The sequence below is a fragment of the Lagenorhynchus albirostris genome, chromosome 9 (assembly GCF_949774975.1).
Source record: "Lagenorhynchus albirostris chromosome 9, mLagAlb1.1, whole genome shotgun sequence".
NCBI lineage: Eukaryota > Metazoa > Chordata > Mammalia > Artiodactyla > Delphinidae > Lagenorhynchus > Lagenorhynchus albirostris.
In genome coordinates this window covers 6,511,080-6,536,775 of record NC_083103.1, presented here as the reverse complement: position 1 = coordinate 6,536,775, position 25,696 = coordinate 6,511,080, and the positions used below count along the sequence as shown (strand labels likewise).

Genomic DNA, 25,696 nt, shown 5'->3' with positions numbered 1-25,696 from the left:
GAGTGCCGTGAGCCTCTGGGAAGGGCAGTGATTGAGCCTGGTGACGCCGAAAACTCAGCCTCCGTGCACCGGTGCCTAATCGAATCTTGGAGACAGAGTTTTGGGGGACGTAGAAAAGAATAACTTTATTGCTTTGCCAGGCAAAGGGGGGACACAGCAGGCTCCTGCCCTCGAAAACTGTGTCCCACCTGGGAGGATTTGGTAAGGAGTTTTATAGCAATGATTCAAGGGCGGGGTTGCTGATAAGTGTGTGTGCAGGGCCTGCACTCCTTTAATCTGGTCTCAGGTAATCTCTTGATGAGCTTCTCTTGTTCTTTCTAGCCTCAGGCAGTCTTCTCTGGAATGAAGAATGCTGACATCTTCCATTTATTGGGGGTTTTAGTTCTATAAAGCTCAAAAGATATTGTTATGTGTGTCCCTTGAGGTGAACCAGGACCTGCCCCAAGGCTGCACTATTGTTCTTGGCTCTCCTCCCTTGTCTCCGCATCCCCTCCTTTCCCTGATTAGCAACCGTTAGAATCTGCCCTTTGGAACTCAGGGAAGGTCATGGAGGTGGGAGTCTGCATCCCCTACAAACAAGAAATGGGGGACATGAAAAGGCTTCTGTGCCAGGAGCCCTACAGGGTCCTGCTTGGTTTCACTGGGGCCCCATCCTCATGGTAACAGCCACACCTATTCTTGGGCATCTGCCTCATCCTCAAACGTGGGGAATCTGGCTCTTAATGAGTGACATGCAATCTGTACATTTTAAAATATTTTATTAAAAACAAGGAAAACCAACCAACCAAAAAGCTCAACCCAAGAACTCTGGGTTCTGGGGGTCTGGGAGCAGCTTAGGTCTGCGGGAAGGGTGGAACCTGGAAGACGGACAGTGTGGGGGGCCTCTGACCCCTGGCAGGAAGAGCAAGAGCCGGGGAGGCTGACAGGCAGCACAACCTTCTCCAGGGCTCAGCCCCTTTCTGTGGCATGGGCTCATCCACTTGGGGAAGACAGGTGGGGGTCCTCAATCCCCATAAAAAGGCAGGGTGGGCGGTTCTGCACGGGTCTCAGACCTCTTGGCAAAGCCACCAACCAGTTAGGACGGAGGAGAGGGTGGCCCGGGGCTCGATCGGGCCTAACAGCACCCTCCCCGAAGGCGGGGTTCAGCTCCCCCTCGGGAGATGGGCTCAGACAGGGAGCTGTGCCCCCAAGTACTGCTGCAGCCCCTCTCAGGAGAAAGGGCCCCGATGGGGTGGGACCTGGAGGCAGCCCTAGGCAAGATCCTGGTGGGCAGGGCAGGGTCCAGACTCCCATCCGGAGCTCAGTGGCCCCGGGGCAGCGCCCGGATGGGCCGAGGAGGGGGATTGTCCAGGACCGGTTCGGGCCGGGGGCGCACGCCACCTCGGCGCTTCTGCTTGCGCAGCAGGTAGCTCGAGTACTGCACCTCGGGCATGGCCAGCTTCAGGCAGGCCTCGGTGGCCGGGCCGGCGCGGCCGCTGGGCAGGTCGTAGCCCATGATGTCCACCTTGCGGCTAGGCTGCCAGGGTTGCAGCTGCTTGGTGCGGATCTGCGCCGCAGGCCGCAGCACAGGTTCCTCACCAAAGCAGCGCCGCAGCAGGCGCTCTCGGGCCTCTCGCAACTCGCGCGCCTCGCGCTCCACGCAGGCGCGGCCGGCGAGCGCCACGCGGCGCCAGAAGGTGGCGTTGAAGTGGTCGTAGAGGCCGGCGTCGAGCGCGTTCCAGGCGCGCGCGGCCCGCGCGAGAGCCGCGGGGATGGCGGCGAGGCGCGAGCTGGCGGCGCGCGCGTTGAGCCTGGCGTAGAGCACGTCGTCTAGGTCCCAAGCCAGCAGGCGCCGCAGCAGCACGAGCGACTCGTCGAAGTACTCGGCGATCATGACGAGCGAGAAGACCTCCTCCACCTGGCGGATGAGGCCCGCCAGGTAGGCGGCGTCGTCGCGCGGGCTGCGCTCGTTGTCGCCGCCCAGGTCGTAGGCCAGCGTGTTGTGCGCGAACATGGCGAAGTGCTCGCCCGCGCGGTAGTAGGCCTCGGGCGCGCTCAGGAAGGCCTCGAGCGACGCGTTGGGCACGCGCCGGAAGGCGGGGCAGTACTGGTTGTAGTAGCTGAAGAGCGACTCGAACATGGCGGCCGGCTCGCGCAGGATGGTGACGTAGACGGTGCCCGGGGGCATGAGGCGCTGCAGCTCCGCGCGGTCGAAGCGCAGGTGGCTGGCCAGCATGTGCGGTGGCCGCGTGGCCGGGTGCACGAAGTGCGCAGAGAAGTTGCGCGGGTAGCAGAACTGGTGCTCGCAGCTCGGGTGTGGCAGGGCCACGGTCAGGTTGTGGCGCTCGGCGAAGCGGAACAGGATGTTCTGCACTGTCGTGCCCGCAGTCTTGTGCGTCTTCAGAAAGGCTACGGTCATGTGCTTGGGGCGCGGCGGAGAGTCCTGCAGAGGCGGGCAGCTCTGAGGGAACAGCTTGGGGTACCTGCAGGGTTCAGGGGGTGTGCAGGGAGGAGGAAGTGAGAAGGGTGCGGCTTGACCCTGCTTCTCCCCAAGGATGGTGGGGATGGGCCAGGGCTCATCCTGGGCTTTACCCACAGAACAGTAGAGGCGTATGGTGGGCAGCCTCTAAGATGACCCCCGTGATCCCTGCTGACCTCCTGGCATTCACGCTCTTGTGTATTTCCCTTCTCTTGAATATGAGTGGGACTTATTGATGCCTCTTAGGGAGTAGAACAGGGCGGAAATAGTGGGATGTCACTTGTGAGATTACATTATAAAAAAATTATGTTTTCTGTCTTGGTATCTTTCACTCTCTCTAGGGCAGCTCATGCAGGGGACAAGGAGGTACCAGGTGGGAACAGTCCCCAAGGAACGAGGCCCTCAGTCCATCAGCCTGCTTGAAGAGCTGAAGGCTCCACCACCAACCACTTGAATGGGCTTTTAAGTGGAGCCCTTCCAATCAAGGCTTCAGATGAGACTGCATCCCCAGCAGCCAACTTGATTGCAACTCCGTGAAAGACCTTGAGCCAGAGGTATGCAGCTAGGGCACACCTGGGTTCCTGACCCACAGGAGTGACATAATAAATGTTTAATGTTTTCAGCTGCTAAGTTTTGAGGTAACTTCGTTACACATAAAAGATAACACAAGGACAAAGGCCCTTGGAGATCCTTGAGGAATTCCACTTCACAGATGTACAAACTGAGGAACAGAAGGAGAAAAATCATTTCTATAAGTTTGGCAACTCAGATTAAGTCACCAAATCCTCTTGCTCTCTGTCTTCTTTCCACTGGCTACTCACATTGTAGGTGAGTGGCATGGGCTTTGAAGGAACCTGTTGTTATGTGATTCTGTTAAGTCCTCTGGAACCTTATTCATTTATTCAAGTAGTATTTTTTTAAAGCATCTACTATGTGCCAGGTACCGTTCTAGGCTCAAGAAATATGATAGTATAAAAAACATAATAATCCTAGCGTTCATGAAGCTTTCATTTCTGTTTCCTCATTCCTGAAACAAGGGCCTTCGGGATTACAGGTGACCTGTGAGTTCCCTTCAGACTTTGAGTCACTCTCCTGTTTCTTTTCTGCCATCCTCAGCGTCATGTAACAAGGACAACTCTACGCAGCTTTGAGAATACCATTGAGACTTCCTATCAGTGGCTGGTTTGGGTTCAGGATAACGTCTGCATGGATGCTCCTGAAGACCAGCAAATCATCTGGCAAGAGGGACGGGGCCCATTCACACTGTTCTCATGGGCAGACCATGTAGCACATGGTGAAATTGAGGCCCTGAGGGGGTGCAAGGATTCACTGGGTTCACAGTGAGCCAGGAGCAGGGTCAGGGTTGCTACTAGTCATCACATGGTATCCTGTATCAGGGTGACTGGCTGGGTCATACATACATCATTCCCATTTCATAGATGAGCAAATGGGCTCAGAGAAGTGAGGAGGCTTGGCCAGCACAACAGTAGTGAGAAGTTGTTTGCACTTCTCTGGGAGTGTGTGGCTGAAACACACTGTCTCCATCTTGTCAGCTCCATCGTAGGGCCACAGTCCTACCCCCTCTCCTTTCTGCAAAACTGAGCTTTAGCCTACGAACAAGGGGTGCGTCCAAGCCCAATAAGTTCCCTGCCAACCTTTACGCTTGCCTTCATCCCATGTGAAAACTGCAAGAGTGTCTTTTGCTGATGCAGATGGTTAATGGCCATGAGACCCACCCCCCCGGGGGCGGGGAGGAACCTCGTCCTTCCCATCCACGCGGATGTGCTTCTCCCTAATAGTCAGATTCTGTTTTTAGCTCTGGCCCCTTTAAACCCCCCTGTACCCCTTTCGGTGCCGCGGCGAATGCGGCGGAGGCCTCTGGATTGACTGTCCGATCGTTCTTTCCTGCCTGTATGTAAGTTACCCACAATAAACTTCATAGTTGCAGTTTATGGAGTCGCCCACTTCATTTTTTGGTCTTAAAGTTCCTTCTCACTTTGGAGAATATTCAACATCTCTGCCTTCTGACAGGGAGGCACTCAGAAGGAGATGCCGAGGGAAGACTCGAGCTGGAATAGAATCCCAGATTACTCACTCTACCCTTTCAGTGAAGTCCCTGCCCAGGGAGGTTGTGTGAATCTAAAGAGAATGTATGGAAAGCGCTTTCAGAACAGAGGGAAGGAGCAAAGCCCATCAGAAGATGGACTCTTCTGGCAGCTTTAAGTAACGAGGAGAGCTCCCGTCTGCTAACGCTAACCAGGCAGCTGACTTCTAGAGGACCCCAACTGCCGAGCCCCGCCCCCTCACCGAGGCCCCGCCCCCTTACCAGCTGAGCTGCGCCCCCTGGTGGATGAGGAGGCTTAAGGTGCTGCATCCTAGCACCAGCAGCAGGATTTTCCTGCGGCTCATCTTGGTGGCCTGCTGCAGGCGCTGGAGGATGGGTGGCATGATGGGGTACCCACCCCTGGACCAGCCAGGGCCTCACTATCCAGGACTGCCTTCGCCGGCACTCATGGGGGCTCCTGGGGCTCTGGTAGCAGGGCCAGTGTTCCTGTGAGGCCTGGCAGGAGAAGGAGGCAAACAGGTTTGTAGCAGGCAGAGAAGATGGGCTCCGAGCCCTAACAGGACTGCTGCAAAGGAGAGCTGCAAAGGGTGGGGTGAGCAGAGAGGCCAGGGAAGATCAGATTCCTACCTCCTGTTACCATGACCCTATCTCCACACTGCTCCAGATAACTTAGTCGTGGGTGGAATTACACGCTCTGGGGTCTGGCCAGCCCTTCAGGCTGTAGCCACTCCCTTCCTTGAGCCCTGTCTCTGCTTTTCTGCCTGCCCCTAATTGTCTTTGTCTCATGGCCATTTGTGTCTGTCTCCCCTGTAGATGTGCCTTAGCACCAGCACTTGGCTCAGGGCACAGAAGTCTCAATTCGGGGTTTCCTCTCCTCTAGGACTCCTTGCCTCATTGCCTCAGCCAACGAGTTGGTCTTGACTCCCCAGACGCTGAGCTCCTCAGAAACACTGACCAGGTGTTCACTTTCTTGAGTCTCTGACATGAGGAAGAGGCTTTCTCTACATATTATACTACCACACACTTAATCCCATTTAATCCTCGCTGCAAGCCTAACATAGGTATTCCCATTTCACAAACAAGGAAACTGAGGCTCTAAGAGATGATGTCACTTGTCCATGGTCATGCAGGTGGTATTAGCAGAGTCTGGATTCAGATCTGTTCCTTCCGGCTCCAAAGTCCATGCCCTCAGACAGTATGTGTGCTGCTTCTACAGAGAACTGATTTCCCCATCCCTGCCCTGGACTCTGGCAATCCTGCATGCTTCTGAGCCCCGAGGGCCCAAGACCAATAAATCCACGAGGGAAAGAAAGGAGGACTTGAAATCCTGGAACCCTATCTGGATTCCATCCCCAGACACCTGAAACCCTGGCCACCTCATCAGACGATTGCAGTGAGAGGTGCCTGGCCAAGGGAGGGGGGAGGGGAATACAGAGCTTGCTCTGCTGAGACTCTCCAGGAGAGGTGGGCCTCTATCCCAGCTGAGCGGCAGCAGTGAGAGGCAGGAGAAGGGCCTGGTTTCTGGTCAGTTACCCATCCCCACATGATTGTCTTGGGTCAAGGGCAGCTCCAGGGGAAAGTCAGCTTCAGTAGCAATGACTGCCCCCCAGTTAGGGTGGGCTCTCTGTCTCAGCAGCCTCAGTCTCCAGGTTCAGGTTTGGCTTCATCCTCGCACACACCCGTCTCCAAAGGGGAGGGGGAGCCTGGAACGTTATGGGCATGTGCATGTGTGTGGAACTAGGACACCTCAGTCCCAGGAGGGTTGAGGTAATGGTAAAACTCTTTTGACCATGACCTTCCCCTAGGCCCCTGCACTTGGCTTCCAATCCTTCTCCTTTAGCCCCCCCTTCCCCCAATTAATCCTGGATTACATTTAAACCTGTTTGGGTGGAAAGGTGTACTGGTTACGCCTTTCCCTTCTCTCCAGTTCCCATCACCTGATTTCCTCCACCCCTGCAGATAGCCTTAATCCTCCCGGAGCCAAGGGGTATGAAAGGTCCAGCCACAGAGGGCAACCAAGCTAAGGTCCCTCTGTCTTCAAGGATGGCTAGGGCAGAGGAGGGCTGGCGCTGCCCACGTGAGGCTGCCGGCAGGAGGGAGCCACAGCCAAGGCCCTCTCGAGATGCACACCTTCTTTCCCTGTCACTTATCCTGCCTAGAGGACTTGGTGACCAGGCAGGAGTTTCCCAAGGGGGCCAAGTGGAGGGCCAGCCTACTCCCATCTTTGCTCAACTCACTGAAACCACCCTATTTTTCAGTGGCCTCTGGGTCAGCCAAGGAGAGGTCAAGCCTGGAGAGAGCTGCAGTGGGACTTTCCCTGGGAGACGCTTCAGCCAGGCCATATAGAGAAGGGTGATGGGGTGCTTGGTAGCCCCCTCCATCCCACTCCCCTCCATGGCTTAGCCCTGGGCAGCCAGCCAGACCCCAGTCTGAGGCCCACTGGGTACAGGGTATCATCACCACGAGAATCCCCTGGACACCAGCCCTCCAAGGTGGGCACCAGCTTCTGTGTGTTCCCGGTCAATGACTGGATGCTCACCGCCTTCACATACAGCCTGGTCCGTTTCTGAGCAGCCTTGGCTGTTCAGAAGTTCTCTCTGGGACAGCTGGGATCAGCCTGCCACTGGCGGCGCCCTCCTCCCCTTGTCCCCTTCCACCTCCCACTCTCATGGTTGCTAGTACTGCCCTGCTACACCACACGAACCGTTTTTTCTCCATGACAGACCTTCAGGTATTTCAAAGCAGTAACCCTGTCTCCTCTGGGTGGGCACTCGGCCAGGCTAAACATTCCAGGTCCCGAGAGAGGGTGCTGCTTGGACACTGGAGGAGGCCTCCCTTCCCTTGGCAAGTTCACTCCGCGATGCCTATTCTGGAGATGGAGTCAGGTCACTGGCACCCAAGAAGGGGGCCACCTGGGGCTGGGTTTCTCTTTGTAACCTCCGGGGCGGTGTGGGGTGGGCGGCAGTCTGCTGGGGCCAGAATTTAGAGCAACAGCCCTGGCTCCTGCCCCTCACATGTTTCAGACTACTCCCTGGCATCCCCGGTGCCTTCTCTGTGGAGACAGAGTTTCCCTCAGTCGTCCGAGACAAGTCAGGGTGCCCAGCCTCATCAGAAAATCAGTGCTAATTTTAGTCAGAACAATCAACCTCAGGCTGCTGCCTGGTTTTGCAAATTGCTTTCCTTTCTCCAGGGAACCAAAGAAGAAATGGTTTAGCTAGCCAAAGCTTTGCAAACCGGCCTGGATGCCCACCCACTCCCACATAAGCCCTTTGCTCTCTCCCTGTAAGCTCTAGGGCTGATATTGGTGCCTTTGGAGGAGGGGGGGGGCACCCTGGCCTGGACCACCCGCATCTGACCGTCGGATGACCTGGAGACTCTATCCTTACCTGAGGATGGCACAGCCCACTGTGTAGGGCAACTGCCCAGTACACTAAAGAGGAAAGGGCCAAGGGCTGAGCGGGCTGCAAATTAGTGGCCCAGGAGATCAAATATTTTTCAACCTTCTTCTTTTCCTTTCTTTCTTCCCCCCCAACCCCCGGCCTGCGCCAGGTCAGCCCCCCCTCCTCCAGTCCCCTCTCCCTGTCATCCACCCCCACGTCATCCCTGCCTCTGAATTCCCTTCATCCTCCTCTCTTCATCACTACTGCCCACCCTCCCAGCCCCCATTCCCTCAATTGCATCCCAGCCTCCCCCAGGGATCGGTCACTGGGATCTGGTCCCCATAAGGGATAGGCCAGATTCTCTCTCTCACCCGCGTCCTCTCCTGCTCTGCAGGGGGCCAAGAGCCCGCCTCCTCATGCTCTTCGGGGACTGGCCCCCACGGCACCCTCCCGCCCAGCCGGCATCCCCCATCCTGGTCCGGTCCACCCCCGCGCCTCCAGCCCCAGGCCGTCCCGCTGCAGTACTTACGCTGAGCGAGCTCTGCTTTGACCCGGGTTGAGGGTGGTCGCCGCTACCTCCCAACCTTGGCCGCGAAATCCGCTGAGGGTCCGAGGGCGCTGGGGGCCCTGCGAGCAGAGTGCTGGTCGCTCGCCTCTCCGCGCCTGGATGGGATCAGGTGGCAGCGTCAGCTCAGCTCCGCTGCTCTTGGCTCTGCCCGCCGCCCGCCCCCCATCGCACACCGGAGGCGGAGGCGGGGCGGGGGCGGGGGCCGGCGAGCAGGGGAGGGGGAGGGGAAGAGGAGTGGGAAGGGGAGGGGGCAGCCCTGACTCGCAGGCTCCCCGAGAACACTCTCCGAGTGGCGTCTTCGCATGCGGGCATCTTCCCTGGGCAGCCTTTGCAGAGTCTGGACACCAAGGTGGCCAGCTGCTTGCCCTCACTCTACAGGAGGGGAAACTGAGGCCTGGACGGTATCTGGATACTCCGGCTTTGCTGGGCCCCACTGGTCACCCTTGGGCGGGGTAGGCCCTGGGAGAGTTAGAGACACAGGTACATGTACAAGTACCTACATGGTTTCCCCCCACCCCCTTCTCCTCTTTCCACCTCCAGAAGAGAAATACCCTCTAGCCTGGGGTCTGGTCCCATCTGTCCTCACACCCCTAGGGACCCTTTCCTTTCCAGCCCCTGCTGCTGACTCACTCCTACTCTGCACCGGGAGTCCAGATCCACTCACTCTTGGCCAGAACTGTAGTGGGCCCGGGACCCCTGCCTAGGCACTTGTGTGCTGGGAATCAGAGAACCCAAGTTCAACCCGGGTTGAACTTAAGTTCCGGAGTCAAGAGGCAACTTCCTGGGCCTGGATGCTTCCAGCTCTACAATAGGGAGCTGTTCTTGGAGCTGTTCTCAGGCTGCAGAGATGATACATGTGAAGGCTCTGTGTGAACTCTGTGTGAGGATCCTGAATTTTCTACTGCCTTCTTTGTCCTTAGCTCCAGCCACCTGGGAGCCAAGCAGCAGCAGCTCCCAAAGTCGTACCAGACACCAAGAGCCCCAGCCGCACATTTAGTTATGTGGTTCTCAGGAACCCCTGCTTTCTCCTGCCTTCCTGGCCTGGTATGGCAAGGATCCTGGAGCTGGGGTAGCCACCCCAAACTGGGACCTTGTCTGGTATGGGAAGGAGGGAACTGGATTCCGTGCTAGACCCACACAGATAGGTATCGTGTGAGGGTCCTTGTTAAGGAGAAGGGAATGGGGACTCTCAGAGTCAAGAGAACTGCTTATGGTCCCAGTTTGACCCCTTGGGGACATCAGTGTCTCTCTGCCCCTCAGTCTTCCCTTCCGCACAACTGGAGGAGGGTCATATCCTGCCTGGGTCCCAGGGCTGTTGGGAGAAAATGAGGCCCCAATTGGCCTGTCCTTTTCTGGCCCTGGCTACATTGCATCTTCACCCATCGGCCCTTAGTTTATCCTGCCTCAGAGACCCCCAAACTCTTCCCTAGCACATACACATGCTTTGGGGCCTTTGGCCTCAGATGACCTGCAGTGGCTCTCCAGTTACAGAGAGCAGAAAGACACTTCCTCTGGGTCAGGAATGGTGCTGCCTGAGTGGGCTGACAAGCTGGAGGGGAGGGCACTGCTGTTCTTTCTTCTGTCCTTTCTGGGTTTGGCTTCTCCTCTGGGAGTGTCAGGAGACTGGGATGGTGGTAGTGATGAAAAGGGGAAGGTCCAGGTTTGGGTGGGAGCAAAGAGAATTTCCTAGCCTGGGTTAGGATGTGAGCAACCTTCCTGGTCCAGTCCTTTTCTTTGTCTCTCCTAAATCTCACCTTCCCTGGACCTGACATCCCATTCTTTTTTCCCTGCTCCCAGCTACTCCTCTGTTGGGGGTGGTTGGTGAAATAGAGCATGCTAGAGAGAAGATCTGAAAGATGTGGGTGTCAGGGGGAAAGGAGACCATTCTGAGGTTCCCAGCTCTCTCACCCAACACACACACACTCACACAGGACGGGAGCCTGGCTGTCAGTGAGAGAGCAGAGCTAGAATGGGAGAGGGACCTCACAGCTAGTGGCAGAGGGGGGAAGGTTAACTGAATTGACTGGTCAGGACAGGGAGAAGTAGAAGGTGGGCAAGCATGGGGCACCCGCCCATCCCTCCCTCAGGGGCACAGGCCACTGGTGAGGTAGGGGAGCAGCAGACAGGGTCAGCTGCAATGGTAGGCTGGTGGGGATGAGGGAAGAAAAGGTCCTGAGTTTATTTTCTTTATTTTTTTTGGCTGCGCCGTGAGGCCTGTGGGGTCTTAGTTCCCTGACCAGGGATGGAACCCCGGCTCCACAGTGAAAGCACTGAGTCCTAGCCACTGGACAGCCAGGGAATCCACTGAGTTATTTTCAAGACTAAAAAATACCCAAATCCTGTAGCCAGAAAGACTGTTACATTTGTTTTGTTTTGTTTTTTTCAGTAATCATTTATTGATCGCCTCCTTAACGCCAGGTACTGCGAGCCAGTAAAAACTCCTGTCTTGGAGTTGGAAGTGCGGAGAAAGGGCAAGAAAGAATTCAGAACAAATGGTGGAGGTTTCGACGTGTTACGGGCACTCCAGGGTAGGAAAGGCGGGAGACAGCTTAGAGGAGATGACATTTGAGCCGGCCAGGAAGGTGGAAAAAGGGGCTTTAGTGTGGCCCTTCCCCCAGGTCGGCAGCTGGAGCTCAGCCGGGAGGGCCCACTTCGCTCCCGGCTCCGATCCCCCTTCAGCCCATTCATCCATGCCTGGGCCGGGGGTGGGCGGGCAGACAATCAGACACTGTTTTATCACAGGCATCGGCTGCAACCTCCCGCTTGGCGCCCACAGCGCGCGGCCGCCGGGGGAACGAGTCCTCCCGGAACGTAAGCGTCCGGGCCTCTCACGCCCGACCAGGGAGTCGGGCCGGAAGGCGGGAGGTCAGTGCTGCGACCCGTGAGACGATGAAAGCACGCCCTCCGAGCAGGTCCATCTTTCCCCGCAGCCCCGCCCCAGCTCCGGCCCCCAGTGTTCCCGGTGCCGTGGCCGGCCACTGTTCTCCCCTCCCGGCTTTTGACCCTCAGAGACCGTGACCTGCGCACTACAACTCCCAGAAGGCTTCGCGACCAGGCCGCTTAGCACCATTGGAGAACGGCAGGGGGTGGGCCCTAATCGGAAAGGCCTAACAACCCTTGAGCGCTGCCGGAAGTTCCGGGAAGTGGGCTGGGAGGCTGGCCCGAGCTTCCGGGTTGGTCGCGCGCCTTCCTGCGGCTAAGATGGCGGCCGAGCATCCCGAACCCCCTAAAGGGGAGTTGCAGCTGCCGCCGCCGCCGCCCCCTGGGCACTATGGTGCCTGGGCTGCCCAGGAGCTTCAGGCCAAATTAGCAGAGATCGGAGCTCCGATCCAGGGTGAGGAGCACGGGAGGTCAAGAGCGGGAAAGTGCAGGCCTGCAGGGAAGCGGAGCTGGTTACCCCGGAGACTCGGGGGCGGAGGTGGAGGCTGGCCGTGGGGGCCTGACTTGGGCCTGCTCCGCCTGACCTACCCCATTGATCCTGTGCTTTGCCCAGCAGGGACTCGCGAGGAGCTGGTGGAGCGGCTGCAGACCTACACCCGCCAGGTAAGTGTTGGTGGCGGGACATCAGGGTAGGCCGAGCTTTTCGAGGAGGCATTAATGATCCCTCACAACTCGGTCTTCGTTCTTAACGTATCTCCGTACAGCAAGTGGGGTCTTGCTCTTTTTGCCTCTTCTTGCCTGCTCAGATATATCGGTCTTCCTGAGAGTCCAGTCCGAGCTCTGGCAGACAGGCTCTGGGTAAATTTTGTTGAACAGAGCGAATGTTGTTCAGTGGAAGAACTCCTTTTGGGCTGACTCAGAGCCCTTCTCTTTCTCAGACTGGCATCGTCCTGAATCGGCCCGTTCTGAGAGGTGAAGATGGGGACAAAGCTGCTCCCCCTCCTATGTCAGCTCAGGTAAGGAGATTGTCCGGCTTGATAAGATCCGTTTCTACTCACAGTAGCCCATCCTCTCACATGGAATGTACGGGAGGGATGCAACTAGCCGATTGGGCAGGGAGGTACTGTGATGACAGTATTGGGAACTCTTCAATTCTCCCTTGGTCCTGATCCTTGCCTCTTTCCTCGGTGTCAGCTCCTCCAAATATTACATGTCATTTAAGATTCAGCTTAAGTATCCGGAAGCCTGATTTACTCCTCCCCCAGTGGAACGTAATCACCCTCTTCTCTGCCCTCCCAGCACACAGTTGCCATATTATTCAGTGAGAAACTAGGGCTTACTCCCTGATTTGACTTCATATTCTCTATATTTAGTGAGTCCTTGGGGGCACAGTGGCTCCAGCTCCTCTCAACTTCCATGTCTTTTCTGATCCAGAATTTGACTCTCTTTCTTTAGAGCGGTGGCTCTGACTTGGGGTCCAGGGACTTCTATGTGTGGGATGAGAAGTTCTTAGATGGCCTTTTGAGGTGTCCCTGAATCTCCTGAAATTGTATGCAAAGTCTGTGTTCGTGATATTTTTCTGGAGAGCGAGTTGATAGCTTCCATTAGTTGGTGCCCCAGAGTTAACATTGCTATAGAGTATTCTCGATATCCTTGATATTGCTGTAGAGTATTCTTTTCTTGAGTGCAAGAATTATGCATCATTTGACTTCACATCCCAGCACCTGGCTTATAGCAGTTCCCCAGCAAATGTCTGCAGTTAGATAAATGCTGCCTAGTTAACGGTCTTATTTTCCCCACAGCTCTCTGGGATTCCCATGCCACCCCCCCCAATGGGACTCCCTCCTCTGCAACCTCCTCCGCCACCCCCACCACCCCCACCCGGCCTTGGCCTTGGCTTTCCTATGGCAGTTGGACCCCGCCCACCAAACCTGGGGCCCCCTCCTCCTCTCCGGGTGGGCGATCCCGTGGCGCTGTCAGAGGAAGAGCGGCTAAAGCTGGCGCAGCAGCAGGCGGCGTTGCTGATGCAGCAGGAGGAGCGTGCCAAGCAGGTAGGGCAGGTGGCGGCCTGAGCCTGGATCTCATCAGGGTCCCGAAAGGGGAGTGGAGCCTCAGAGAGAGCCGGATCCTGGGGCCAAGGCTTCTGGGAAGGTCTGAACCAAAGACTTGGGCCCTAGGCTGGAAGAGGACGCCAGGAAGCAGAGTTGTGGCAGACTGGCCTGTGGGGTATTGGTGCCGGTATGAGCTTGTTTTCTTTTTTAAGCAGGGAGATCATTCACTGAAGGAACATGAACTTTTGGAGCAGCAGAAGCGGGTAATGCCTCCCTCATCCTAACCTTTGACCTCAGGGTCCAATTCGTTGTCTGTCACTTCTAGTGCTTAGTGTCTAAAATGAGAAGTACCATTCAAGTTCTCCATGGAGGGAATTCCCTGGCGGTCCAGTGGTTAGGACTCTGCGCTTCCACTGCTGGGGGCCTGGGTTCGATCCCTGGTGAGGGAACTAAGATCCTGCAAGCTGCATGGTATGGCCACAAAAAAAAAAAAAGTTTTCCGTGGAGGTTGCCTCATCCTCATCTAAGTTCCAGTATCTCCTGAATAATTCTCTCTTTCATGTAGCCCAAGGGTTGGTAAACTGTGGAGTACAGCCTGTTTTTGTATGGCCTGTGATGTAAGAATGGTCTTTATATTTTTGAAGGATCGTTTAAAAAAAAACAACAAAAAACAAACGGAGAATACACAACAGAGTCTGTACAGACAGTCTGAAAAGGCTAAAATATTTACTGACTGGCCCATTACAGAAAAGGTTTCCTGACCCCTACTAGTCTTACATGATATCATTTGAGGTACATTGGAGAGAACTCTGGGCTAATTTAGTTATTTGTATCAGATTTAGTTTAAACGTGATGGCTCTGAGTTAGGAAATGATACATAAGACATTCAGCCACAGAGACGCATTATATCAGTTGTTACCCCATACGTTACTCAGGAGTATTAGAAAATAAGCATTAACAGCAACAAATACGGAAATATTTACAGAGTACTGTCTTTGCCCAGGTTGTGCTAGATCTTGAGGGGTAGGTGCAAGAAAAGAATTCAGTGTTCCTTAGAAATAATCTCTTGGGGAAGAAAAATCTTGTTAAAAAACAGAAGGTAGTGTTTATTAAGTATTAAATTCTCTGTTAGGAACCAGAAGTTTCTCAGGGTTTTTATTGGTGTAATTTCCAGGGGTTTTCTTTTGTGGTGAGAGGGCTCCTTCACTTGGATCAATAGCCTGGAAGTGTGGGTGTGGCGAGGATGTCAGAACACGGGTGGTACCTGATTAATCAGTTCTCCTTGGGCCAGTTACCTGGCTGAAAGGCTGCGTTTGCCAGGTGCTGCCTGCCCAATGGATTTCCAAAGCGGTGTCTCCAACTCCTACTTCCCTCTCATAGGCAGCTGTGTTACTGGAGCAGGAACGGCAGCAGGAGATTGCCAAGATGGGCACGCCAGTCCCTCGGCCCCCACAAGACATGGGCCAAATTGGTGTTCGCACTCCTCTGGGCCCTCGAGGTAAGACCGTGGAAATGGAAGGGAAGGGCAAGGAAGATGATGACAATTTTTAACTTAAGTATATATCACATAAAAAGGTGCACATATTGTAAGCGTACAGTTCAGTGAATTTTCACAAACTGAATACATCCATACAACTAGCACTTGGACCAAGAACCAAAACTACCAGCACCCTAGAAGCCCTGCACCCTTCTAGCCACCCCCTCTCCCAAGGGTAACCATTACCCTGACTTTGAAGCAAGGAAGGTAATTTTTATGTTTTGATTTTTTTTTCAAATCATTCTTTTTAAAAAAATTTAGTTATTTTATTTTTGGCTGCATTGGGCCTTCATTGCTGTGCACGGGCTTTCTCTAGTTGCGGCGAGCGGGGGCTACTCTTCTTTGCGGTGTGCAGGCTTCTCATTACGTTGGCTTCTCTTTGTTGTGGAGCATGGGCTCTAGGCATGTGGGCTTCAGTAGTTGTGGCACGTGGGCTTAGTAGTTGTGGTTTGCGGGCTCTAGGGCACAGGCTCAGTAGTTGTGGCACACAGGCTTACTTGCTCTGTGGCACGTGGGATCTTCCTGGACCAGGACTCGAACCCATGTCCCCTGCATTGGCAGGCGGATTCCCAACCACTGAGCCACCAGGGAAGCCCCAAGGAAGGTAATTTTTAAAATGTGTGATTTGTCTTTTCTGACTTGAGATTTTGTTTTTTCTCCTCTCAGTGGCTGCTCCAGTGGGTCCCACTCCCACTGTCCTGCCTATGGGGGCCCCTGTTCCTCGGCCTCGTGGTCCCCCACCACCTCCTGGAGATGAGAACAGAGAGGTGAGATTGCTGATTTCCTCCTAGGGACAGGAGAGTGTGTTTTAGAAGGGGACTGTTTCTAGATTTTTTGAGAAGGATTCCAGAGAAGATGGGAGAACTTCTGGGGGTGGGATTGGGTGCGGGGAGCCATATTTACTTAAAACATACTTAGGTAGGGCAGGAAGTAGGGTCTGGGAGACGTTTCTGGGGTAGGGTTCTGGGCTTCGCTTTGAGGGATGCTGAGGGATGGTTGAATTCAGTTGGTGGTGTCCCCTATCTGCTGTTCCCAACACCTGGCCAGCAGGCTTTCGAGTACAAGAGGTAGGAGTCGGAGGAAAAAGGGCACTGTGATCACCCCCTCTGCCTGGGTTGTCTCTGGCAGATGGATGATCCCTCTGTGGGCCCCAAGATCCCCCAGGCTTTGGAAAAGATCCTGCAGCTAAAGGAGAGCCGCCAGGAAGAGATGAACTCTCAGCAGGGTGAGTGTGTCACCGTGTCCCAAGGGCTGCAGGGACAGAGCCTGCAGAGCTGCAGCCAAGTTTGCTTCCCTCCTCCCTCCCCCGAGGAGGATTTGAGAGAGAAACTGGCTCTTGGTAAAGAGGGGTTACCGTGAAGAGACTGATGGCCTCCTTCCTCCCTTACAGACGAAGAGGAAATGGAGACAGATACTCGCTCATCCCTGGGCCACTCGGCGTCAGAGACTGAGGAGGACACAGTGTCCATATCTAAAAAAGAGGTATGGATGGAGCTGGATCTGGAAGGGATGTCAGAGAGAGGGTTTGGGCCCTAAAATAACCCTATTCTAAGTGTTCAATAAGCGGTAGCTGCTGTCTCTTGCCAGTTCTTTGTCCAAAGCGTCTTACAGGTATTTTTTATTCAATTGGCTAAATCCTTTGAGTTCTGAGTGTGATGCCTGCCTCCATTTTAGAGCTGAAATAACTGAGGTTCTGAGAGATGCAGTAATGTACTCAGAGGCACACAGCTTGGGAGGGGTAGAACTTTGTGGTCTGACTTCAAGGCCTCTTTTCTCAGTCACTTGGGGAAATTGGGTGAGATTGGCGGTTGGGAGGCAAGCATGGTGCTTGGATTCCCTGACCCAGTTGGCTTTCCATGTTTTGGCAGAAAAACCGGAAGCGTCGGAACCGAAAGAAGAAGAAAAAGCCCCAGCGGGTGCGGGGGGCATCATCTGAGAGCTCTGGGGACCGAGACAAAGAGTCAAGCCGCTCTCGTGGCTCTGACTCCCCAGCGGCTGATGTGGAAATTGAGTACGTGACTGAAGAGCCTGAAATTTATGAGCCCAACTTCATCTTCTTCAAGAGGATTTTTGAGGCTTTCAAGGTACAAGGAGGAGCGCCCTCGGAAGGGGCAGAGCTAGCAGAGTAGGGGCAGGGATGGGGCAGGACGAGGGGAGGAGGGCACCTTTTCAGTGCCAGGTTCAGGAACCGGGGAGGGGCCCAGGGCTGGGGTTTCCATGCTGTCTGCCTCCTCAGCTCACTGATGACGTGAAGAAGGAGAAGGAGAAGGAGCCAGAGAAACTTGACAAACTGGAGAACTCTGCGGCCCCCAAGAAGAAGGGCTTTGAGGAGGAACACAAGGACAGCGATGATGATAGCAGTGATGACGAGCAGGTGAGGCCCACGCTCTCCTGTTGGGGAAACAAGGACTCTGGGGACGAGTAGCTGAGATGCATCCAGCGAGGGACCATGGGGAACTCTTGCAGGGGAGAAGTCCTTTGGTGGCTTTAGTTTCAGGGTAAGCTGGGCGGTCTGATTCACACCTAAGAATCCTGCTCACAAGAGATGATTGTTCTGGGACTTCCCTGGTGGTCCAGTGGTTAGGACTCCACACTTGCACTGCAGGGGGCACGGGTTCAATCCCAGCTTGGGGAAGTAAGATCCCGCAAGCCGTGCAGTGAGGCCAAGAAAAAGAAAAAATGTCCTGTTCTAGGAAAAGAAGCCAGAAGCCCCCAAGCTGTCCAAGAAGAAGCTGCGCCGAATGAATCGCTTCACTGTGGCTGAACTCAAGCAGGTGAGAGCTGAGACGCTCCATCAGGGCCTGGAGCCCAGCTGGGAGAGCACACGAGGAGCTCCCGGAACCTCTCAGGGGGTTTGCTCTCGGGGTGGGGAGGAGGGCTTTGAAGGAGGCCCGGGACGGGCCCTTTGAGGAAGAGCGAGCAAGCAAGCAAGCTTTAGATCTGAGAAGTTCAGGCTTTCCAGAGGGATGCTGCTGTGTTTTCCAGCTTGTGGCTCGGCCCGACGTTGTGGAGATGCATGACGTGACTGCGCAAGACCCCAAGCTCTTGGTTCACCTCAAGGCCACTCGGAATTCTGTGCCCGTGCCTCGCCACTGGTGTTTTAAGCGCAAGTACCTGCAGGGCAAACGAGGCATTGAGAAGCCCCCCTTCGAGCTACCCGACTTCATCAAACGCACAGGCATCCAGGAGATGCGGGAGGCCCTGCAGGAGAAGGTGAGGGCCTGGCTGGGGTTCAGATCTGCCCTGGGGGATCCACGTCCTTAGCAGCAACCGGCTTCAAAATTGCAGCTGGCTCCCAAAACCCACCTACACATTAATTGTCTGATTATTTATTCTTCAGTTTAGAAGTCAGCACTGCATGTCACACATGGCAGGGAGGGCAGGAGGGGAAGGACATCTCACAAAAGGCAGCCCTCACCTGTATGCTCAGAGCTCGCTCTCTTGCCCCCGCTGAGACTTCCGGTTCTGTGCGGTTCGGTTTGCCCCTTTGTCTCCTTGTCCCCCTGCCTGCACTTTGCCAACTCTCTCATTTGCACACGGTGACTCCTCCCTCTGCAGGTTGCTGTGTCTGTAGTTCTCTGCCCCCTGTGTGAACCCGATGCACTTGTGGCTAGAAATGTATGGTGGTTGTGTAACTTCTTGAATTTAAAATTTTTAATTAAATACTCTCATTAGGTAATAGTTGCGTGTAGTGCAGAAATTAAGGAGGTACCAAAGCACATGGTGAAAACTGCCTCCCAGTTAGATTCTAGTCACCTAGCTCTCTGCAGAGGCAACTGATGAGCTCAGTCTCTTGATCAGATGGCTTAAAAAATATTTGACCTAGATAGCTGAGGCTGATTTCATATGTTACATCTATTTTGTTCAGCGTGGATCATGTAATTTTGAGGGGCTTGAGCAGGAAGGATTTTGGTGACTTTCGGAATGAGCCAAATGAGGTTTCCCTCTGTCTCTTTTGGGAGTGGGGATTTAGACCTACCAAGAGTTGAACTTGGTGAATACCTTTTATGGTGTGTCTTCTGCCGTGCCCCACAGGAAGAACAGAAAACCATGAAGTCAAAGATGCGCGAGAAGGTTCGGCCCAAGATGGGGAAGATCGACATTGACTACCAGAAACTGCATGACGCCTTCTTCAAGTGGCAGACCAAGCCAAAGCTGACCATCCACGGGGACCTGTACTACGAGGTCCGGGAGGGGGCGGGGAGGCAAGGCTGGGCCTTTGGGCATGGCTGTGTAACTCTTGGTCAAAAGGGGTTTGGAAGCTGGAAGCGGGTACGGGGCCCCTCCCCTCAGCCTTAGAGTTTGGAATGAGGTAGTTTTCTGAAAGAGAAATGCAGACTATGTCTTTGAGGTGATCATTGTTTATTGTGGGTGGTTCAGGAACAGAGGGGCCAAGGGCAGATGCTTTTAGGAAACGTTTAGTATTGAGGGTAGGAGAAAAGTATTTTTTTTCTGATGCTTGAAATAATCACCGTGCAGTTTTTGAAGTGGAAGGACCTTGGAGATCATCTTCTCGAACGTCCTCATTTAGCAGATGAGAAAGCCTGTCCTTAGATTTGGCCACGTTCTCATAGTGGGTTAGTGACTGCACTGGGAGTCTTGCCTTTCTCCCTACTTCCTGGCCTTTATTCCTTTCCCTACTCTAGCCAGGGAAAGAAGTGATGAGAATCAGAGTGGGAACTGGGTAGCCCTCAGTGGGACTTTGTGTCTGATGTGGATTGGGACATCTCGTCTTTGTTCTCACGTCCTCTTGCAATTGACCTCCCAGCGTGTGTCTGGTGTCCACAATACAGCATGCTTGGCTTTTTCCTCAGGGGAAGGAGTTTGAGACACGACTGAAGGAGAAGAAGCCAGGAGATCTGTCTGATGAGCTGAGGATTTCCTTGGGGATGCCAGTAGGACCAGTGAGTGCCAGTTATCTGACTGGGAAAGTAGAGAAGGGGTTGGGAATTGGGGCAGGAGAGAGACAAGGGGATAGGGTTGGGCAGATGGTATCCTGTCCTCTTTTTCCTGCAGAATGCCCACAAGGTCCCTCCCCCGTGGCTGATTGCCATGCAGCGATATGGACCACCCCCGTCGTACCCCAACCTGAAAATCCCTGGGCTGAACTCGCCTATCCCCGAGGTGAGTACTGTCCTTTCTTTCATTCTTAGCTGGCTCTACATTTTTTTTTTTTTTTGCGGTATGCAGGCCTCTCCCGTTGCGGAGCACAGGCTCCGGACGCGCAGGCTCAGCGGCCATGGCTCACGGGCCCAGCCACTCCGCGGCATGTGGGATCTTCCCGGACTGGGGCACGAACCCGTGTCCCCTGCATCGGCAGGCGGACTCTCAACCACTGCGCCACCAGGGAAGCCCTGGCTCTACTTTTGAACTAGAGGATGATTTTCTTTTCCCTTTTCTCATTCTACCATGTGTCCTTTTTTTTTTAAAGGAGTAATGGTTTTTGTTTTAAAAAAGAATCTGAGATGCTTGTCATAAAGTGGTCAATCAGAATTGACAAGTACAAAGATGAAAACACATCATCCACATTTCACCACTTAAATAACCAAATTTAATATCTGGTGAATGTGTTTCCAGATAATCTCTCTGATATTATCAGAGAGATAGACATATAATTTTATCTCAGGAATGGCATTGAACTTATTTTTATTTTTAAAATTTTTTTAAGGAAAGATTTATTAAAGTGAAAAAGAAGTAATTGTTAAACTTCAGATAAAAATTTCTGTCCCTTAAGAGTAATAGATTCTAAAAGCTTACCAAAGTTAGGAAAAATCAGTAAGAAGTTGGAGTAATGTTTTTTAAAGTGTATGTTTCAGTTTCAGATAGCATAGACTCTGCCACAAAGGCTGAAATTATTAGCATGCTTTCTGCTCCCATCTCCCCATCCTATTACCTCCAGATTTTTATTGTTTACTGCTTTCGCTTTGTAATGCTTTATAAGGTTAAATTCTTCTCTGAAATCATAATCTCCAGAGTTCCCAGGTGTTAGTTCTGTACTTTGGAGCATGACTTTTCTTTAGGGCTTCAGTGTTTCTTTTGAAGCATAGGAGTGGAACTGACTTGCTTTTCCTGTCTTGCAGAGCTGTTCCTTTGGGTACCATGCTGGTGGCTGGGGCAAACCCCCAGTAGATGAGACCGGGAAACCCCTCTATGGGGATGTGTTTGGAACCAATGCTGCTGAATTTCAGGTATGGGCCACGGCTGGCAAGCTTGGTCTTAGTTAAGGTTATGAAGTTCAGAGATAGTTGGTTTATAGCTTCATTAGCAGAGAGCTGTGTGTTCTGAAGTTTCAAAGTCTGAAAAAGGGACATATGTTTTCCTGAGATGTAATGCAAGCTCCCCACTAGCATATGAGCTCTTTGTCGGTAGTGATTATTGTCTATTTGTTTACTCTTATATCCCTCTGTTTACAACCGCTTGACACATAATAGGTATATAGTAAACATTTGTTGAATGAATGAGTGATGTCTTTCAGACCAAGACTGAGGAAGAAGAGATTGATCGGACCCCTTGGGGGGAGCTGGAGCCATCTGATGAAGAGTCTTCAGAAGAAGAGGAAGAGGAAGAAAGTGATGAAGATAAGCCAGATGAGACGGGCTTCATTACCCCTGCAGACAGGTGGGGGAAGCAGAGAGTGTGCCTCTCTGAAGTGGTGTGTCTGTCTTTGGGGGCCTTGTCTTTACTCCAGAGCTTGTTCCTCTCTTCACAGTGGCCTCATCACTCCTGGAGGGTTCTCATCAGTGCCAGCTGGAATGGAGACCCCTGAACTCATTGAACTGAGGAAGAAGAAGATTGAGGAGGCGATGGATGGGTGAGGGAACCAGGGAGGGCTGAGAGGGGAGGATTTTCAGCCTCTAGGTGGACTGGCTGACTTTTTCTCCGGCCCCCCCTTTTTCTTTTTAAACAATTATTGAACACTAGCTCTGTGCCAGGCACTGCTCTAGGCACTGGGACATCTGCAGTGAAAAAGTCAGGCGAGGTAAACAAGTGATCAGAGAACAAGATAATTTCAGATGTGGATAAGACGTGTAGCAAAGGAAACTGAGTAATAGGATGTAGAGGGATTTGGGTGGTGGGGAGGCCTTTGGGAAGGCTTATGGAGGAAGAGGTATTTGGGCTGAGAGCTGGGGCAGAAAGAACTGTAAGAGCAAGTAAAAGAACACTGGAAATGATAATAGACAATTCTTATTATTTAAATCTCTCTAAAAGATAATTGACCATTTAAACAAAAATAATAACCATGTAGTAGCCTTCCTTTTTGAAAGATACAGGATTCTAGGTTAACAGTGATTTTTTTTCTTTCATTACTTTAAAGATGTTGATTCAGTGTCTTCTTTCTTGCATCATTTCTGACAGGAAATCTGAATCTGTCATCCTTCCTTTGTTCCTCTGTGCATTTGTGCCATTTTTCTCTGGCTGCTTTTAAGATTTTCTTTTTATCACTGTTTTGAACAGATTATGACATGCAGTGTAGTGCAGCATAGTAGTGTAGTTTTCTTCGTATTTCTTTCTTTTGTTAAAATGGTTTGGTGGGGTGTTTTTTCCCTTCTTTTTCTGGCCATGCTGCATGGCTTGCAGGATCTTAGTTCCCCAACCTGGTGAAAGCCAGGAGTGAAAGCAGTGAAAGTGGCGAGTCCTAACCACTGGACTGCCAGGGAAGTCCCATCTTTTGTTTCTTTACTTGGGGTTTGTTAAGCATCTGGAATCTGTGCCTTTATAGTTTTTATTAATTTTGGAAAAATTCTGGCCATTATTTCTCCAAATATTTTTTCCTGTTCCCTTCTCTTTCTCCTCTCCTTTGGGAACTCCAATTATACATCTATTAGATTTCTTGAAGTTGACCTACAGCTCACCGATGCTCTGTTCATTTAAAAAATTTCTCATTTCTCTTTTTATTTCATTTTAGAAGTTTTCTATTCCTATGTCTTCAAGTTTGCTAATATTTTTTTCCACTATTTCTAATCTGACATTAATCCCATCCAGTGTAGTTTTCATCTCTAGAAGTGCGATTTGGGTCTTTTTATATCTCCTGTGTCTCTTATTTGACTTTTGAACATACGGAATCCAATTATAATAACATTTTAATGTACTTGCCTGCTAATGCTAACATCTGTGCCAGTTCTGGGTTGATTTAAGTGGATTGATTGTTTTCCTCATTGACGATTGTATTTTCATGCTTCTTTGCATGTCTGGTAATTTTTGATTGGATGCCAGACTTTGTGAAATGTACCTTGTCAGGTCCAGAATACTTTCATAGTCCTATAAATCTTCTTTAGTTTTGTTCAAGGTTACAGTTAAGGTACTTGGAAACAGTTCGATTCTTTCAGGTCTTGCTTTTCAGGTTCATTAGGCAGGACTGAAGCAGTGCTCAGTCCTCTTCACTATTGAGGCACAAGACCCTATACTCTATCCAATATCCTGTTAATCAGGAGGTTTTTCAGTCTGGCTAGTGGGACTAGGCACTATTCCCAGTCCCGTGTGAAGAGCAGGCATGTATGATACCACTAATGCTAACGGGTGGTTCTTTCCCTGGCCTTGGTAGTCTCCATCCAGACAGTACTCACCTGAGAACTTGAGGGGATTCTCTGTAGGTCTCTTGAGTTCTCGAGTCTCTGTGCTGCTTTCTCTCCTCCAGTTCTCTGTCCTGTGATCTCTAGTCACCGTAGTCTCTCTGCACTTTCAGCTTCATCCTTTCAACTCCTAGAGTCCTCTGGGCTCTACAGGAGTTCCCCTCTTTATTCTGTAGCCTGGAAACTCTCAGTGCAGTAGGATGGACAATTGAAGGAATCACCTCATTTGTTTCCTGTCTCTCAGGAGTCACTGTCCTTCGTTGCTTCGTGTCCAGTGACTTGAAAACCACTGTTCCATATATTTTGCCCCTTTTTTGATAGTTTCAGGTGGGAGGGTAAATCTGGTCCCTGTTACTCCTTATCCAGAAGCAGAAGTCTCAAGTTTTGAGGAAGAAAAAGAAAGAAGGGTATTGGGGCTAGACTGTAGTGAGCAGGGATTAAGTACGGGACCAGATGATGAACCCTATAGGTCATGGTAAAGAGTTTGGGTTTATTCAAACAATGATCAGAAGCCTCAAAGGGTTTTGAGCAAAGGAGTGACAGGATGTGAATTCCGTTTTTCCTTCTGGCTGCTTTGTGAGAATAGATTTTCACCTCTTCAGGGGGAGGGGTGGGGATGAAGTCATGGTCTGGGTTGGTATTGGTAGATTTGCTGTTGTATTTCGAGTAGCATTCTTGAAACAGGTGGCACTTCTTCCTCCCATGGGTCTCCATGACTTGCAGAGGCAGCTTGGGCAGAATTTTTCCCCTGGGTATCTTGGAACCTCGCTGGGGAGCTCTGTGGGGATGCTGCCCTTACTCCTTTTGCTGTCCCTCCTGGAGACCCTTTTATCCTTTCCTTTTTGGGCTTGACCCCCTCGTCCTTTGCAGAAGTGAGACGCCTCAGCTGTTCACTGTGTTGCCAGAGAAGAGAACGGCCACTGTTGGGGGCGCCATGATGGGATCAACCCACATCTATGACATGTCCACGGTGAGCACTTGGAGGATACCGCTTTTGGGGGCTGGGAAGTGGGTCAGGAGCTAGGGCTTCTGAGCTTCCCCTTTGGAGATGACAAGGCTCTGATTCCTCTTCCAGGTTATGAGCCGGAAGGGCCCGGCCCCCGAGCTACAAGGTGTGGAAGTGGCCCTGGCACCCGAAGAGCTGGAGCTGGATCCCATGGCCATGACCCAGAAGTATGAGGAGCACGTGCGGGAGCAGCAGGCACAAGTGGAGAAAGAAGACTTCAGTGACATGGTGGCTGAGCACGCGGCCAAGCAGAAGGTGGGCGCGCACACAGGAGCCTGGCTTCGTGAGCGCCAGGGACCAGGGCCGCCTTTCTCAGTGGGCTGGTGTCCTCTAGTGGTGAGAGGGAGCGAGGACGCAGTGCCTGCTGCCCTGAGCTTCCTTGGGGTTGGGAACCTAGGAATCCTCCAGTGGGCTGCCCTCTTTAAGGATGATGAAACAGGCACAGGGAGGGGAGAGAACTCATCCAACTCTGAGAATTCCAGTTTCAGTACTTTTTCCACAGACGTGTGTGGCTCTGTCAGGCTGCCCACTCTTTGCTTTGGGGATCAGCCGGTTGTTTAACCTGTTGTAACCTGTTTCGTTCTCTCCTACAGCAAAAGAAACGGAAAGCTCAGCCCCAGGACAGCCGTGGGGGCAGCAAGAAATACAAGGAGTTCAAATTTTAGGTCCCCTCACACACCTGGCCCTCCTTTCGGCCCTTTGCCTGGACACCTGGGCTTCTTCACATGTGGGTCCCCAAAAGCCAGCTCTCCTGCTCTTCCCAGGGGCTTGTTATTTCATGTTCTTATTTTAGACCTGTTTTGTAAATAAAGCTGTTTCCCAAGGAAAGAGATGAATATGTAACACTGCTCATCCTCCTTCATCTTGTTTTAGTCCCCTCCTGCAAAAGAACGGAAACAGCCATTTTCTACAACCTGAAGTTGCTCCAGTGGCTGGGGGCAGGCACTTGGATCAGATGTTGCAGTTGAGACTGGTGATGAAGCTAAAGCCACACTGAGATTGTGTGTTTTACCACTGCCTGCTTTTGTAGGAAGGCTCTGGGGGAGGGACCTCCAGGTCTGGTTTGACCTTACTGGTGTGTCCTTGGGGACTAAAAATAGCCAGCTTAGCGCCCTGGCTGGGCTGAGGAAGTACAGTGGGCTTGGGAAGTAGGCCAGGTCAGGCCTTCCTAATAGACCTTG

The 25,696-nt window shown here is 52.6% G+C and overlaps 2 protein-coding genes across 5 annotated transcripts; one reads left to right on the top strand and one right to left on the bottom strand.

The window, feature by feature from the left end:
- Positions 1-921: 921 nt before the first annotated feature.
- GAL3ST3 (galactose-3-O-sulfotransferase 3) lies at positions 922-8,475 on the bottom strand. The gene is made up of 3 exons (XM_060157596.1): positions 8,433-8,475; positions 4,785-5,018; positions 922-2,462 (listed from the first exon to the last, which is right to left on the bottom strand). Exons 2-3 carry the CDS (start codon positions 4,904-4,906, stop codon positions 1,301-1,303), a joined length of 1,284 nt encoding a protein of 427 aa, XP_060013579.1. The 5' UTR covers positions 4,907-5,018; positions 8,433-8,475; the 3' UTR covers positions 922-1,300.
- A 3,167-nt stretch (positions 8,476-11,642) lies between these two features.
- On the top strand, positions 11,643-25,358 carry SF3B2 (splicing factor 3b subunit 2). 4 transcript variants are annotated; one of them, XM_060158574.1, is made up of 22 exons: positions 11,643-11,805; positions 11,968-12,014; positions 12,290-12,367; positions 13,154-13,402; positions 13,615-13,665; positions 14,783-14,900; positions 15,606-15,706; positions 16,068-16,164; positions 16,330-16,421; positions 16,808-17,023; positions 17,176-17,313; positions 17,633-17,713; positions 17,925-18,152; positions 18,975-19,124; positions 19,754-19,843; positions 19,956-20,063; positions 21,020-21,127; positions 21,415-21,557; positions 21,649-21,750; positions 24,380-24,479; positions 24,585-24,770; positions 25,109-25,358. In XM_060158574.1, exons 1-22 carry the CDS (start codon positions 11,673-11,675, stop codon positions 25,178-25,180), a joined length of 2,688 nt encoding a protein of 895 aa, XP_060014557.1. In that variant the 5' UTR covers positions 11,643-11,672; the 3' UTR covers positions 25,181-25,358. The 4 variants fall into 4 exon arrangements, with proteins under 4 accessions (XP_060014557.1, XP_060014556.1, XP_060014558.1 ...); XM_060158573.1 differs by having other exon boundaries at positions 11,965-12,014; XM_060158575.1 differs by lacking the exon at positions 13,154-13,402 and having other exon boundaries at positions 11,644-11,805; positions 11,965-12,014.
- Positions 25,359-25,696: the final 338 nt, after the last annotated feature.

Bases quoted from the DNA above. Each gene is read 5' to 3' on its own strand.
- GAL3ST3 (XM_060157596.1), bottom strand. From the start codon at position 4,906: ATGCCACCCATCCTCCAGCGCCTGCAGCAGGCCACCAAGATGAGCCGC. The intron at 2,463-4,784 runs GTAAGGGGGCGG...TGAACCCTGCAG, and splicing joins CAGGGGGCGCAGCTCAGCTG to GTACCCCAAGCTGTTCCCTC.
- SF3B2 (XM_060158573.1), top strand. From the start codon at position 11,673: ATGGCGGCCGAGCATCCCGAACCCCCTAAAGGGGAGTTGCAGCTGCCG. The intron at 11,806-11,964 runs GTGAGGAGCACG...TGCTTTGCCCAG, and splicing joins GATCGGAGCTCCGATCCAGG to CAGGGACTCGCGAGGAGCTG. The intron at 17,024-17,175 runs GTACAAGGAGGA...CTGCCTCCTCAG, and splicing joins GGATTTTTGAGGCTTTCAAG to CTCACTGATGACGTGAAGAA.